Below are 14,251 nucleotides of genomic sequence, written 5' to 3'. Positions count from 1 at the left end.
GAATTTAGTTGGTACGAGACCGCTTCTTTGCCACTGCGCCCCGCCCTGAAAGTGGTTGGACTCGTTTGGTGATAAGAGTTGTTCGGCTGATACCTCTCACTTATTGGAAGACTATTATTCTTTAAATGTTCTGTATCCGGTTCATGTAACATAATTACTCTGTGTATAAAGTAAGTTTGTATAAATATCTTAGAGAACTTTTGTCGTAATGTTTATCGCTTTTGATATACCCCTACCCATATTGAGAACAAGTCAAATAATGAAATGGCTGCTTCTTATATTTGTTAACACTTACCCATTAACCAACAGAGTAGCAATGTGTATCTGTACGTACCATAAAATCCTCTGGGACAAATTGTGTGAATTTTGGCCAATCCATTATAATAGCGCTAATGCCAGACTTAGTCTACAGCGTTGTATTCTGAAATGTACCGTGCAAGATTTACGGACTCCATTAATATTAGTTTGGATGCTTTAAAACCTCGGACCCGATTGAATCTTTAGTTAGTTGATAAGAGATATGTATTATAAATGAGGTTACTGGATGTAATGCTGGTGTTGCAATTATTTTTAGCTTAGTCCACGACTTGTTGTTATAACGACTTCTTCAGGCGACACTCTATCTTGCTCATGCGGTATCTCTACTGGATTAACTGACGCTTCCTGCTCATGAGATTCTTGGTGAGTGAAGGTGTGTTATAGTTTGTGGCGTAGAGGTTGTATCAAATCTGGAGAGGGTTGGGATATAGTAGTGAAGCTAAGTACCTGGCAAGAATAAGCTTGGCTAACTGTTAGAAGGTTGGATCGTCCCTCCTCTCTTCGTTCTCCCTCTATATCGAGGACAAACTCACACTTGGCCCTTCTAATCACTTGGTTTATTCCTTGATGTTTTCTTCATAAGGATTTACTTTTGATAGTTTTGATCCCACAGGACTTGACAGCCTGTAACACAAAACCTCAAAGTCATTTGCATATTTTTAATGTTGGGACTTTTTGGAGGGCGATGGTAAAGAGAGGTGTATGGAAATGTTATGATTATAGATCGTTGCTAATGTACTAGTTGGTGACATCGGGTGCTGTTGTTTAAGGAAATTCAAACTGACAGTTCATTCTAACTTGAAATACTCCTATTAGCTTATTTATAAGGATTACTCTCAACTAGAGTGGTTGGTAGAGTTGCAAAAGATTTGAAATACTACTAAGGTGCGAATTTAATCAACAAAAGTCTCAGAGAAGTCAGGTAGCTGTATCGATATGAGAAAGGGAAAGTCCACTGGTAGCGATTTATCCTGGAGGTGTTCGCTCCTGTAGGGAAAATGTATAAAGAACATTTTTTGTGTTTCGGCCCCTCGGGGTTGTTGTAAAACCTTGCTGGGAATATCCAACTTGTGATACTTATTGGTGGACTCCATTCCACAAAATTCATCCACCATAAGCCAGTAAAGAAGGTGATCTGTATGGATAAACCTAAATATCTATTTACTATCATTTAAGAAAAGGCAGCTCCGCGGTATCAGAAAGTTGGCGGTTCCATCCCCGGCTCCTCTCGCTGCATGTCGAAGTGTCCTTGAGCAAGATACTCAACCCCAAATTGCTTGGTGTTGAGTTTCCCTTCTGATGAGCAGTTGGCACCTTGCATGGCAGCCACTGCCATCAGTGTATGAATGTGTGTGGATGGGTGAGTGTGGCATGTAGTTTACAGGGCAATGAGTGGTCAAAAGACTAGAAAGGCGCTATATAAGTACAGTCCATTTTACTTCCAGGTTCACTTCTGTCCCCACTCGCATTTGGTTTCCAGTGTAATGGTGGAGCATTTGTTTGTTGTTCTTTCGAAATGGTTCTTTGCTTCTCTAAAGCCTATCCAGAGCTGAATGGGTGTTTCTTATAATGTGCAGTACAATGTGAGCACCTCATTACTTTTAAGATGATGATAAATTAGAATTAAAAAACAACAGCTTCCATGAGTTGTAGTCATATGTGAGTGATCCAAACAAACCCCTGTTTGTAGTTTAGGCAGCAATAGATATTATTTTGTGTTGAAATTTTAATAATCCCATTCCCATCATGTGCAATTATCTAATTGTGCCAGAGGCTGCATTTTGGCTTAAGTAAAAAATGTATTCAGTCTTGCTTCTTGCATCTGAGAAATAGCATCTTTTTCACGTCTGCAGCTGATTCAAAATGCAACTGATTAATGATGATTAATGGTCAACGTTTGTTGTTTTTAAATGTGCTCTATAAATAAACTTGACTTGACTTGACTTTCTTTTAGCCGATACCGGGAACATCTCTATATCAAAGTCAGGATTAAAGACACAAGTGACTGATTGTAGTTCTAATCAGAGTCATTTGTCTGGCCTTCTCTTATTTTGACAGCATAAAATAATATGAATAAAGTAATCCTGTCTCCATGAAAGGACATATACCACAAATCTGCAACAACAAATACATTTAGCCAGAAACATAATGAAGAAATGTGTTAACATTGCTGCCAAGTCGCAAAAATGTTGATACTGAACAAATCAGCAATGTATTTAATTTGTTTTCATGATGACTAAAGTGTCGCCATCTTTATTGACTTCTTCTGAAGACAGTTGTATGGTGGAAACTGGTTTCAATAGTGGAGTTTATATGACATTTGCTGTCTCAATTTCTAGTAACTACTTTGTTGTTAGACAGCTCTGTCAAGGGAGGCTATGGGGAACATTAACACTGGATGCCAAACATGCAGCTTTTTTACACAAATTAGGTTATTTTATCAGGAGAAAACGACTCTCAATTTCAAATCAATACTTATTTAAAGCTGAAACATTTTGAGAAACTTGTGATGAGACAAATAGATTTTTGCCGGAATAACTGAACTGTACAACAAAATCTCCTCAGTATTACAGTTTGGAAGTAATAATAATAGTATTACCAAAGCAAATTGTATGCAAAAACACACACAAAAGCCAGAAATATGGCTATACTGATACACAACGACAGATCTGAACCTAATTCTGTGTGAAATTCAGCTTTAATTTACAATGCTCATCATTGTTGGTTTTATATCAGACTGTCTCTGGATTCACAAGCTGAAACATCTGAGAGGGATAGATACACTTCTCTACCTACAGCACATACAGTAATCCTAACACTAGCCCAGATATGGAGCACCACTCTCTTGGGAAGACCCCACTGCAGCTTCCTTCATTCTCTCTGCTGCCCTTATAAAAAGCCTGCAAGACTTTCGCAAGTTCAAAGCATCTAGAGAGAAAAACCGAAGCGACCCCTGGCCCTGTCGATACTCAAAAGTCTTGGAGGCATGTGTCACTCTGAATGGTACGGCACATTTGTATGACCCTCTGCCAAGCTGCGGGATCACAAAAATCCCTCGGGGCTGTGCAGCCTTTCCGAAAGGCAGATGGACAGAGCAAGAGCAAAGAGAAAAAAAAAAGAAGACAGGCAGCATGGAAGTGGCAGAGCAATGCATTCTGGGCTTCCGACGTCCAATGAATTCATCAATTTAGACACATATTCAAGAGGAGAAAAGTGATGGAAAATCATTATGGTAGAAAATACAAGGATTCAAATTACTTGCTGCGGGCAACTGGTGATTGCTTTGTGGTGGCAGGGCCCAACAGAGAGTAGGATCTACATAGTGAACAGTCTCTACAGGCTGCAAATCACTAATTACTTATTAATGAGTAGATGAGGAAAGTCTATGCTGTCAAAGTAAACACTGGTGTCGGCCTGACAAAGGGAAGTGGGAGATGAGTAACAAAGGAGACTTTGAACTCTACACTGAGACAGGATTGACTTTTAATTTAAGGCAAGAGTTCTTCATTTGAATGTAAAAACACAGAAGGTTTTTGCCAGCCTTTCTGCACAAACAGAAAGGAGCATGTCAAGTTTAGCGAAAGCAAGAGTAAAGACAGAAGTGACAGAAAAGGAGAGCACGAGTACAGAGAGAGAGAAAGGTTAAACACCACAAGGAGCGGAGAGAAACCAAGACGGAGCAGCAGATAAAATACAAGAAAAAGTACAGATAAGTACGGGAATGGAAATGGAAAAGAGATGTACCTATCTTGGGTGACCTTTACAGAGAACTGAATCACAGAGGAGTGCAGTCAAGATAAGACTAATACACTGGGGAGAACATCTTTATTCCAACCTTTTCTCCTGCTGATATGTCAGCAAACAATGACCAATAACAAACAGCCATGGTACACGACCTGTAAACCTGAACTGTGTTAAGGATCAGACTCGGCTGACACGAAGCACTGCGTCACGTCTGTAAAACCAGTGAGTAACTCCAGACCAATGTCAACTAAATCTACTCCTTTATTCATAGCCAAACAGCACACCTACCTCTTTCACCTGCTGAACCTCTGAATAATAAAACAAGTGCTGACTGTTTGGGCTGGCACAGCATGAAGAATCTCATACTTATACCTTCACACTCTCACATATTATAAATTCATTTGCATTCATCAGCAACCACTGCCCCCGGGGGGGATCTGTGGAAATATGTCGGATTGTTTAGTCAAAATTACAATACAGCTGGGGCAATTTATCTTTTGAAAAGCCTGTTAATTTGTTCAGGAGGAAATGGTGTTTTCATTTGCATGTTGAATAAGGAGTAGCTAGAGAACCCTTTTCCAACCTGTTACACCACTCTCTCCATGGCTAATGAGGCAGGGAGCAGGGAATTACTGATTCCACCGGGAGCCCTTAGCATGACAAACACACCGTGACTTTACGGTTGGCACAGAGCACGTCCATGCATGTATGTGTGCGATTGTCCGTATGTCTACAAATATGAGTGTTTATGCGCATATCCATGTGTGTGCACAAACGTCCGTGTGTTTTCCCAGCGGTTGGGCAATTACATCCAAAATAATTACATTAGATTAGTTTAGATTAGATCAAATTCAGCCAATTACGCAATAAGTGCGGAGAGACAAAAAATGGCCAATAAGATAGCCCCTCGGTTAAGTGTGCTGATTTTGTGTGCAGCCAAGCTAAAGAAGATGGCCAGGCATCGGTTTGATAACATGAGTTATCATCCAGATTCTGTTACATGAGGAACCTAAATTATTCCTACTTAAAATCATAACCTGCACTTAAACTTTATTGTCTCCCCCGGTGTTGTGTTTTACTTTCTTTTTCTGCAAAGAACTTGTAAATAAATAAAGTTTATTAGACAGTATGAAGTAATGTAATGTCAGGTATAATGTCAGAATCTCTTTCACTATTGATTTCCTAAGAAGGTCCAGAGTGAGTTAACAAAGCAAACAAGGTTACCTGATCTGCACAGTATGTTTAACTCAAAGTTAGGAATGAGGCAAAAAGAAAACAACAAGCCAAACATTACAATAAATGAATTATCTTAGTATTAGAAGGATGCCAAGATTTACAGTCCAGTGGACACAGCTGGAGGAAAACACTTCACAGACTCAGTGTTTTAGGAAGCACATTTATGTTTGCATGATACTTTTCTATTTGGAACCCGCCGATGTAACACTATCATTCACAGTCAGTATGTACACATGCACCTTATTTACCATATTAAAAGTTTAATGAAAGTGTTTATACATTTTGCTGCAGTCATCAGGTTAATATCCTACAGGGACAGTTGGCAGCTTACAGGAAACTTGAGCAGAAAAAAATGAGGAAAACTGTTTTATGTTTTTGGTTATATGTGTGGTATTCATTTATTGAAACATTAAACTTGCTTTACTCAAAATAGTTTTAGACACAAATCAGAGCCCAAGCGGCATGGTGATAAATTACTGCTTTGCATTCAGATCGCTTTGACCTTTGTGCACAGGATTCAAACACTGAGATATCAGACTAACGTCTATTAACCACTGTGACCCAAAAGATGGATGGGTGATTCAGCAGACTCTGATGGTACATGTGCTGATTGTATAAAGTGCTCTAAAGTGCTCTCAAACAAGCTAGAATATTATAAGCCCTTGGAAATCTAATTCACATAATCAGTCAGAAGACATATTTTCCTTTATCTTGCCGTGCTGGTTGGCTTTGCCATTGGGGAGAAGAAAGGTAGTTAAATTAACAGCAAAATCTTAACTGTGCAGGCATTTAAAGGCATGCCTGGTCCCACTTTTGCTCACTTAGTGTATAATAAGCTTGAAAAAATTAAAGGTGCGCTCAGTGCAAGTAATCCTACGTCAGTTTGTGAACAATACATTAAGAGGATTATACACCCCGTTATTTTTCCAAATTCCTAAAGAGACTTCTACTTCTATAAAAAAAAAGGGCAGAAGTGAGTAAAAGAAATTTAAAAAATCCACTGATTCCATCTGACAGCAGCACATGTAGGAATAAAGGCTGTCCAGAAAGATTCTCAATGTTCTTTTTTCACATGTTACAGCAGACAAGGATGGTGGAGGAGAGGAGAAGGATGGGTAAGAGAGGGGGCGGAGGAGGACGAGGAGGGTGGGGAGATAATGGGAAGGAGAAGGGAGTAACTCCAGAGAACATAAATAGTTGATGATGCCTTAGCTGCTGGGAGAAACACACCAGACCGACTTGTAAAGTAAGCTGCCCATAAACACACCCACAGTGCATAGGCAAACATTGGCCGACAGTATGCAAACACATACAGTGAGCGGGCGGAGCAGAGCCTTGGCATTCAACATAGCAAGTTGAAGACGCCTGCCGTGAACAAGGATCCACGCACACACACTCCAGCCTCCACCTCCAGTGATCGGAACTCGAATTGCACCATCATCGTGGGGATATCAAGTGCTTAAAGGGTATTTTAAAGTAATGTTTTTCCATAATCCTGGGGTTCAACAACTGAGAGAAAAAGGGCATTGAATGGCACCGCAGGTTTACCCTCGTAAGATAAAAGCAACGTACAACAAAGCTGACGAAAGATTAATCATCAGTGTTCGGATGTTCATTTACAGAGTTTGGTAAGCTGGTAGTCAAGTACTGTAAAGTAGCTTGTGATTTTCAAACACTTTGAGGTTTAATCTTTTGGTTGCTAATGAGGTATTTTGGTTGAATTTTAAGTCCATGCTATCCCAACGGAAAACATAAAAAAGACGAACTTCTGAACGATTGGGGTGCAACACTGGTGCAAAAAGGCACTAAAGGAAAAATACCGTCTTTAAAGTTCCCATTTACACACATGCTGACAAATGTGATAAACACACACTGCGAGCGCTAATACTTCATGGGAGTTCATCATCACTGGAGCGAGAGAAAAAGCAATGAGGCTTTTTGGCAGATTTCCTGCTCACCCAGGGTTGACAAATTGCCAAGGCTCTCTGTCACAGCCCCACTTTAAGGCTGCTAACTGTTTCATCTGCCATGATTTAGATCTCAGGCATAGAAATAGCCCAGTGGAAATGCATATTCCTTACACCTTAATTTGCATCACACAACATGGAGCAATTACAGTCACTTTGAATGGTAATTTGTATGAGACAAAGCTCAATGAATCAATAACTACTTTGTTGTTGTTGTGTGGAATTACCTCAGATAAAAATTTTCCTCAGACAAGCAATTTTAAAGGTGAGTACATGAAAACAATCTTCATAAATAGCACCAAGGCGTAATTAAGGTGTTATCCAGTCAAAACAATCCCCTCCACACTGTCAAAGATGCAGTTTCGGAAGGTTTTAAGCACTACAATGTCGCTGTAATTTCTTTACTAAATGACTTGGAAGGTTACAATAAACAAAAGCAAACCTTCTCTGCGAAAATCCTTGTTTTGGAGGTTTTATTCCGTCAGAAGATTATTATTGCATGTTAGTGAGATTTATGGTAGAAATTGTGGTATAAATAAAAAACTGTATATTCTGTGAAGGTCATACTTAACCATAAAAATTTGCCGTTAAAGTGGAAACTTTTCAATTACCCTGCTTAGCATTTCCAAGTGGCATTATTGTTTGCGCCGCTGTTGCAAAGGCAGCCGATCGCTTCCCATTTTCCTCAGAGCCCAGCTCTGTAAGGAAATCAGCACTGCTTTGGAAATAAGAAAGAAGGATGTTCACTGAAGAGGTAAATTGAAATTGTCACAATTTAATTATTTTATAAATTTTATACTGATATATGCATTTGGGGAACAGGCATCACGCCTTATCGTAGGGGGGAATGGCATGCTTGCATGTGCATTGCATAGTAGTAAAATAGTTTGAGTAACTTTTTTGCTTTGCACGAACAACTACAGCAGAGGTTGCGTCAAGAGTAGAGTAACGAAAACATAAGAGAAAAAGAAAAAGTTTGTTCATTCATTTAGTCTATGTGTCTGGAAATTGTGCCCGGTGGCAGACTGCATAGTGAAAGTGAGGCTTATATGTAGCCTGTCTAAACATAGATGGTGTCCTTATTCTATAACCATTGCACTGTGCAATTAACATTTACTTCATAATGATAAGTTAAAGCAAAAAAGTTATCTATTTCCACTGTAAGCAGAAACAAATATACCATAAACCATAAATGAACTCCCTTCAAACTTTGCTCTCACTTTTCAGATTTTTACTTAAGTTGGACATAGCTCATGCTTCCGCTTGCAGAAAACTTTGAAACAAATACCAAGAGGTTTCAGATTGGTTCAGAGCCAAGACTTGGTGTGTGGCAAGCTCTGTTTGTCACTGAAATAATATTATTTCACAAAGATTGTCTGCCAGCTGAAATTCATTCTTCTAAACCAAAGTAGGAAAGGATCTTGAGTGTTTATTGTCAGTGCTGTTTCACACAATAAAACCAGGTAATTGAGGCGGTCTTGTTTACCACCATGTCTTTGTTTTTTACATTTATTTTAATTTGTGATGTTAAATGTTTCTGATTAGTAGATAAACTAATAACAAACTGGTAGGTTATTTTGATTAAACAAGCTGTGTGTTGTTTCCAAACCACAACAATATAGTAAAGTAAATGCATGATTGGACTGTAACTGTGTTGCCTAGAGTCTGTGATCTCTTCAATAAGAAGGTGGGTTTGGCAAGTGCATAACATAGCTATACAGTACAGTATTTTAGAAACACAGAGGCATTGTACTAAATTAGTTATACCCTGCATGTTTAATTTCAGAATATGACTCACACAAACACTGACCAAGAATTTCTTGAGAAATGACTCATGTGGTATGCAACAGCACAATAGTCAGTGACTCAAGTGAGACATTAAGTGACAGAAGGGTGTACTGTAAATGCTGTCATGCATTGTCAGATTTTTGGTTGTGGCCTGTTCTCATTGGTTTTATCTATCACTGCTGCTTTCTCTAAAAGTCTTCCAATGCCTTCCTATGTTTGTATGTCCAATGATTTCTGTTGAGATTAGTTTGGAAAATGACTGAACATTAATATAGCAGCCGAGTGAACTGTGACTCACCTGAGGGTGAAAATTGGCACTGTGGAAAGCGTGGACAGAGCCAGAAAAGCAGAGACCGTTTCTCTCTGCCGGATGGGTTTGGAGGGTGCCATCACCACAAAGTTATTGTCCAGTTTCAGCTCCGACAGCGGCTGAAACAGCCTGACACTCCCGATGCGCTGCATAGGTGTGTGCCCTGCAAAATAGCCCATCGGCCTCTGCTGGTCTGTGCGGACGGAGGTGTCCTTTCTTGAATCCTCTGAGCTGCAGTCTCCACTGTCCGTTGTTTGAATCATGTAGTACAGCTCCACAGGAGTGCCCTGGGCCTGCTCAGAGACCCTCTGTCTTCCTGGCCTGATGGTGGGTGGGCTGAACCAGCTGGCAAGGGGCTCCAGCTCGGCAACACATATTCCCAGTTCACCTTTTAGCCTGCATGTCCCCCGCACCTCTTGAGTCTCATGGAAGGCGAACATCCTGACACAGGGCAGCTTGTGGATGGCGCTGTAATCATCCCAGTCCCTCCCCGCAATGTAGAACAACACTTGAACCTTTGGCCAACTAGGGTGAATCCTTTCGCTGATAATATAGGTGTGAACCTTCCAGTTAAATGTAAAGAGAGGTGGCGATGACGCTGATGTTGGCACTGATGATGAAGAGAAGGAGGGTGTGTTAAATGGCCCTGGCAGGGTCTGCAGCAGCTCCAGAGGGACAGGCTGCTGGACAGACAGCGGGCCGTAGCTAGCATTGACAAAGGGTATCTGCCGGGCCTGGTGGACGAAGAAAGACTCCGTACGAGCCTGCAGGCTGGAGTTCCTCATTAAGTCCTGATTTGCCTCCTGGAGAAAGAATGCCGCCTCAGCATTGAGGATCCGGTAGCTGACAGGCAGATAGATTGGTGTGGGGCCATACCTCTGAAGGCCCTCCAGGATCACCTTGCTGTCCACCACTGAAACAGATAGAGAAAATGACAAAGAAGAAGATTTTATCTACCTGTTAACCTTTGTTTCAGCCACTGAGGTAAGAGCAAGGTGTGAAATCAAAGAGCAGAATGAGAAAAATTGGAGGAAATAACTCACGACGTGGATGGCGGCACTTCACATTTAACGTAACATTTGCATGCACTGCCTACAACCTGAGGCAATCATATCTACAGTCAGTTCTTGTGGTGAATGTTAAATGGTTTGTTGGAGACATTTCCATATGATATCACTTTCATGAGCCGCTGCTCTTATTTAAAAGAATTTGTTAGACTCAATCCAAAACACTTGCTTATCAGGCTTGTCCACGTTCCCTCCTGCTCTTGATCCTTTTCATTATGACGCACTAACTCAATCTGTTTTTCTGTCGGCTTCAATTTTACTTCTTTTTTTTTTTCTTCCTCAGACTTGATCAGTAGTCTCATTCCAACATCCTCTTATACCTAACTACTATCAGGTAAGGAAAGTTGGGATTAAATGCCTGGTCAGAATCTTAGGCTGTGTCCCAGTCTCATACTGTATTAGTAATTCTAAGCAGGTTATAAGTATATAGTGCATTCAAACTGGAAAGCTGTTCAATATGCTACAGAGATATTTCCATGTGCTGCGATGTGCACTATTGTCCCACAGTGCGATACACTGAAAGAAGGTGGAGCTCTTCATGGCTGTAAAACATTAAAACAAATTGTGGATGGTGGAGAGAAAGCTCAAGGAAGATCTTGGAAAATTAGTATTAGATGGTTAAAACAAACTTTTTAGTCAATCTTAAGTGGCAGTGCCATTTCAACTCAGCAGTTTGATGGATTGCTCTGTACACGTAATGCATAATTTCCCATTAGTACAACATGTTACTGCTGCTTATACACTGTATGGAAATGGGAAAAAGTATTTTTCTTTACTCATCCTTCAAATATTTACTGATCTAAATCAGGGAATCTTTGCCGATTTACACTCCATTCTCTATTGAAGTATTTATACTTCTTTGATACCGAAGAGAACTTAAATAGTGATGTTTCTCAGGAAAGTTCTGGAGCTATGAGGAGCATCTTTTCTCTATGATTTTTAAGCAAATCTATGGATGTTTTATTCGCAGGAAACATATATGATGATATCATACACCTTCACAGTGCCTCTGTGCTAATGTCTTGAAAAATGTCTGTTTGGTATTGGTAACAAAACTCAGGTATCATATTGGCACTGGTGTCAAGTCTCTCTCTTTCTTTCTTACTGGTCTTGCTTACAACCACCGCACACTCCTATCTTAAAACAAACCAGCATGCCCATCCAGCCTTGCATGGTCCTAAAACCTGCTTCCATCGCTCGTTCTCTCCATCCTGCAAATCCTCCCAACCCCCTGTTTTTCTTCGCCATCAAGTTCCAGATATTTGGACTGATGGAGTAGCCCATGAGAGCCCATTGATTTTCTGTCCCCATTCCTCTGTGCTGTTGGAGACGTGGCGTGGCAGTGATTTGTGAAAATCCGTGGCAGCAGAGCAATGACCGGCTGGTCAGATGGACAGAACTAGCATCAGGCACAAGAGCAGCACTTCCAAAAAGGACCATCCGAGCTTTGACACAGCAGAGGAAGGAAACATGGATGCAGTGAAGGTTGACCCCACACCTCCACAATACCCTGTTTCAACCATTTTTGGGACTGTACATAAAATGACCTGATATATATCAATTTAATAATCAATACCACACCACTATAAAGAGAGAGTCATGAAAGGGGATATTGTGCTCTGGTTCTGTGCCATGCATTAGGCTATTTACAGTAATAGATCAGACTATGGACAGCTACTTCATTATCTACCTTTCATTTGTATGTCTTTGAGAGATCTTTTATCAAAAGAAACCGTCTTTGGCTGAAACCCAGCCTAATGGTGGGCCTTATAAATCAATCAAATAGTCAATATCCAATCCTTCTTCATCTGTTATAACTTTTAAGTCAAGGTATACTGGAGCAGCTATTTCTAGTTTGGTATATTATACAAGTCAACAGGTGGATTAAAGTCCATTTTATTCCCTAATAAATACAAGAAAGTTCAAAATCTGGCCTTTGTCTCCACCACAGCTGTGAAAATTATGTTGGCTGCCTGAATGAAAAACAGACCCACAGCTGAACCTAATTAAAAACCTCTATTCTGTATAATCATATGCATTAATAGTGAAAAGTGTGACACTGATATGGGTAACAAAGGCATGAAATTAATTAAAAAAAGAATCATAAATATGAATTAGTTGCAATATTCTGTAAGCAGTTGCTTTTTTGTGTGTATTGTTGCGCACCTGCTTCAAACTACTCGAACTCCTGAGTTAAACTGAATTTTTATAAACCCCTGCATCCCTGATGGGCACGAATGATAAAAGATGTAAAGACCTCCGCTTAGACAGTTCACCATGAGCGACTGCTGGTACACAGTTTTGACTAAAAGAACGATGTTTACCCAGTAAAATGACAAAATAGAGCAATGTCAAGAGGGGAGCAGGTGCTTAGTTGGTGCTGGATCATGCTTACAGCACAGTGAGAGGATTTTTCTGTCTCTCTGTTTCTCTGGGGGATGTGACACACTGTCCTAGTTTCCGTTAACCATGACACAGATGAAACTAAATACCTCATTACAGCAGAAAAACCTTGTAATTTGTAACTTCAGATTTAGAATATGTCCCTTTCTATGACACCAATAGGTCGATGTAAATAGAGAGGCAAAGACGGTGTGATTTGTAGCCCTGTGTTGCCCTTGGATTTCATGTCTGCAGCTACTGTACTTGTAAATCATGTCAGCAGGACTGTTTCTGCAAATGAAAAAGGGAATGATTTGTGCAGATAACCTAACCCCTGTAGGCTGTGGTAAATCCTGGCTGGAAACTCTTGCGGAGGATTTCTGCGCACTGCCAAGCCCTCAGGACGTGGGTTGAGGAGTCTGATCACATATCAAACATGTAGCTGAACCGGACTGGCTTCATCATTAGACATATGTTCGATTCAGGATTTAATGTCTTGATGTTATATTCATGTAGCATGAGTCAAGAGGCCCACAAGAGCATGGGACTCCAAATTAAAATGCATTTAAAGTATTTTCCATGGAATTCCTACAACATGCAGTAGGCAAGCACCTCAAAAATAAACTTTCAAAATGGTATTAAAGCATTCATGTCCCCAAGACAGCCATGTGTGGCTTCAAATCAAACCGTTTCTCATAATCACCTGTTCTCGTCCCTGGCGACCTGAGTAGAACTTCACCCAAGAAATATAATCCCTTCATCTTGCCTCCCTCCTCCTACTCCTCCTCCTCTTCTCATCCTATCTTTATCCTCCACCATGTGTGCATCTTGCAACCACTCCTCGATCAAACATATTAAGTTGGCCTGATTTCAGTAATACATTAATCAAACAGATTTTCCTATAGGCAATCTATAGAGAGGGAAGCGATCAAGGTAAGAGGTGGGAAGACGAACACTTTGAGAGTGAAAAGGGAGAGGTGGTGATGATGGTAGATTGTCTTCTTGTAAGTGTTCAGAAAAAGTCAGATTATAGCCGGATAGAGATGATGTGCATGGCCCCCACGCCTCCTTCATTCAGTTTAAAATTAGAACACGGCAGAACATTGCTGCTTTAGAAACACCTGTACACGAGTTCACCACTTTCCAACCTGCTGATGCAACTCTTGCTGTCTCTTCACTCACTGAAAAATATACCACAAGTGGTCACTGACAAGGCTGGCATGTGAAATCTAAATCTGGTCCATCTGTCTGTCCATCCATTATTAACCCAAAGAAGTTCTGTTTTGGTCCAGGATAGGCTCCAAGGAAAAGTCTGGCAAAATTCTGTTTCTCATTGTATGTCCAATAAAAAGACCAAAATGCAATGACTTTATCCTGCTAACAAGCAAAGCTTGGTATATCTTATTCCTCTGTGCCACAAAGCTCAATTTTTGTCCAAC

At 40.4% G+C, this 14,251-nt stretch overlaps 1 protein-coding gene across 1 annotated transcript in view; it reads right to left on the bottom strand.

Moving 5' to 3' along the window:
• LOC118332862 (transmembrane protein 132C-like) overlaps positions 1 to 14,251 on the bottom strand; it is a 122,836-nt gene that overhangs the window by 67,098 nt on the left and 41,487 nt on the right. The window contains exon 3 of the mRNA XM_035668296.1: positions 9,352 to 10,276. Within this exon, the coding sequence (XP_035524189.1) occupies positions 9,352 to 10,276 (925 nt within the window). The remainder of the gene's footprint in view (positions 1 to 9,351; positions 10,277 to 14,251) is intronic.

This window comes from Morone saxatilis, unplaced genomic scaffold (genome assembly GCF_004916995.1).
Source record: "Morone saxatilis isolate NCDOM2014 unplaced genomic scaffold, NCSU_SB_2.0 Contig21, whole genome shotgun sequence".
In the NCBI taxonomy this organism is placed as follows: domain Eukaryota; kingdom Metazoa; phylum Chordata; class Actinopteri; family Moronidae; genus Morone; species Morone saxatilis.
The sequence above is the reverse complement of the archived record's forward strand: the minus strand, read 5'-3'. Positions and strand labels throughout refer to the sequence as shown.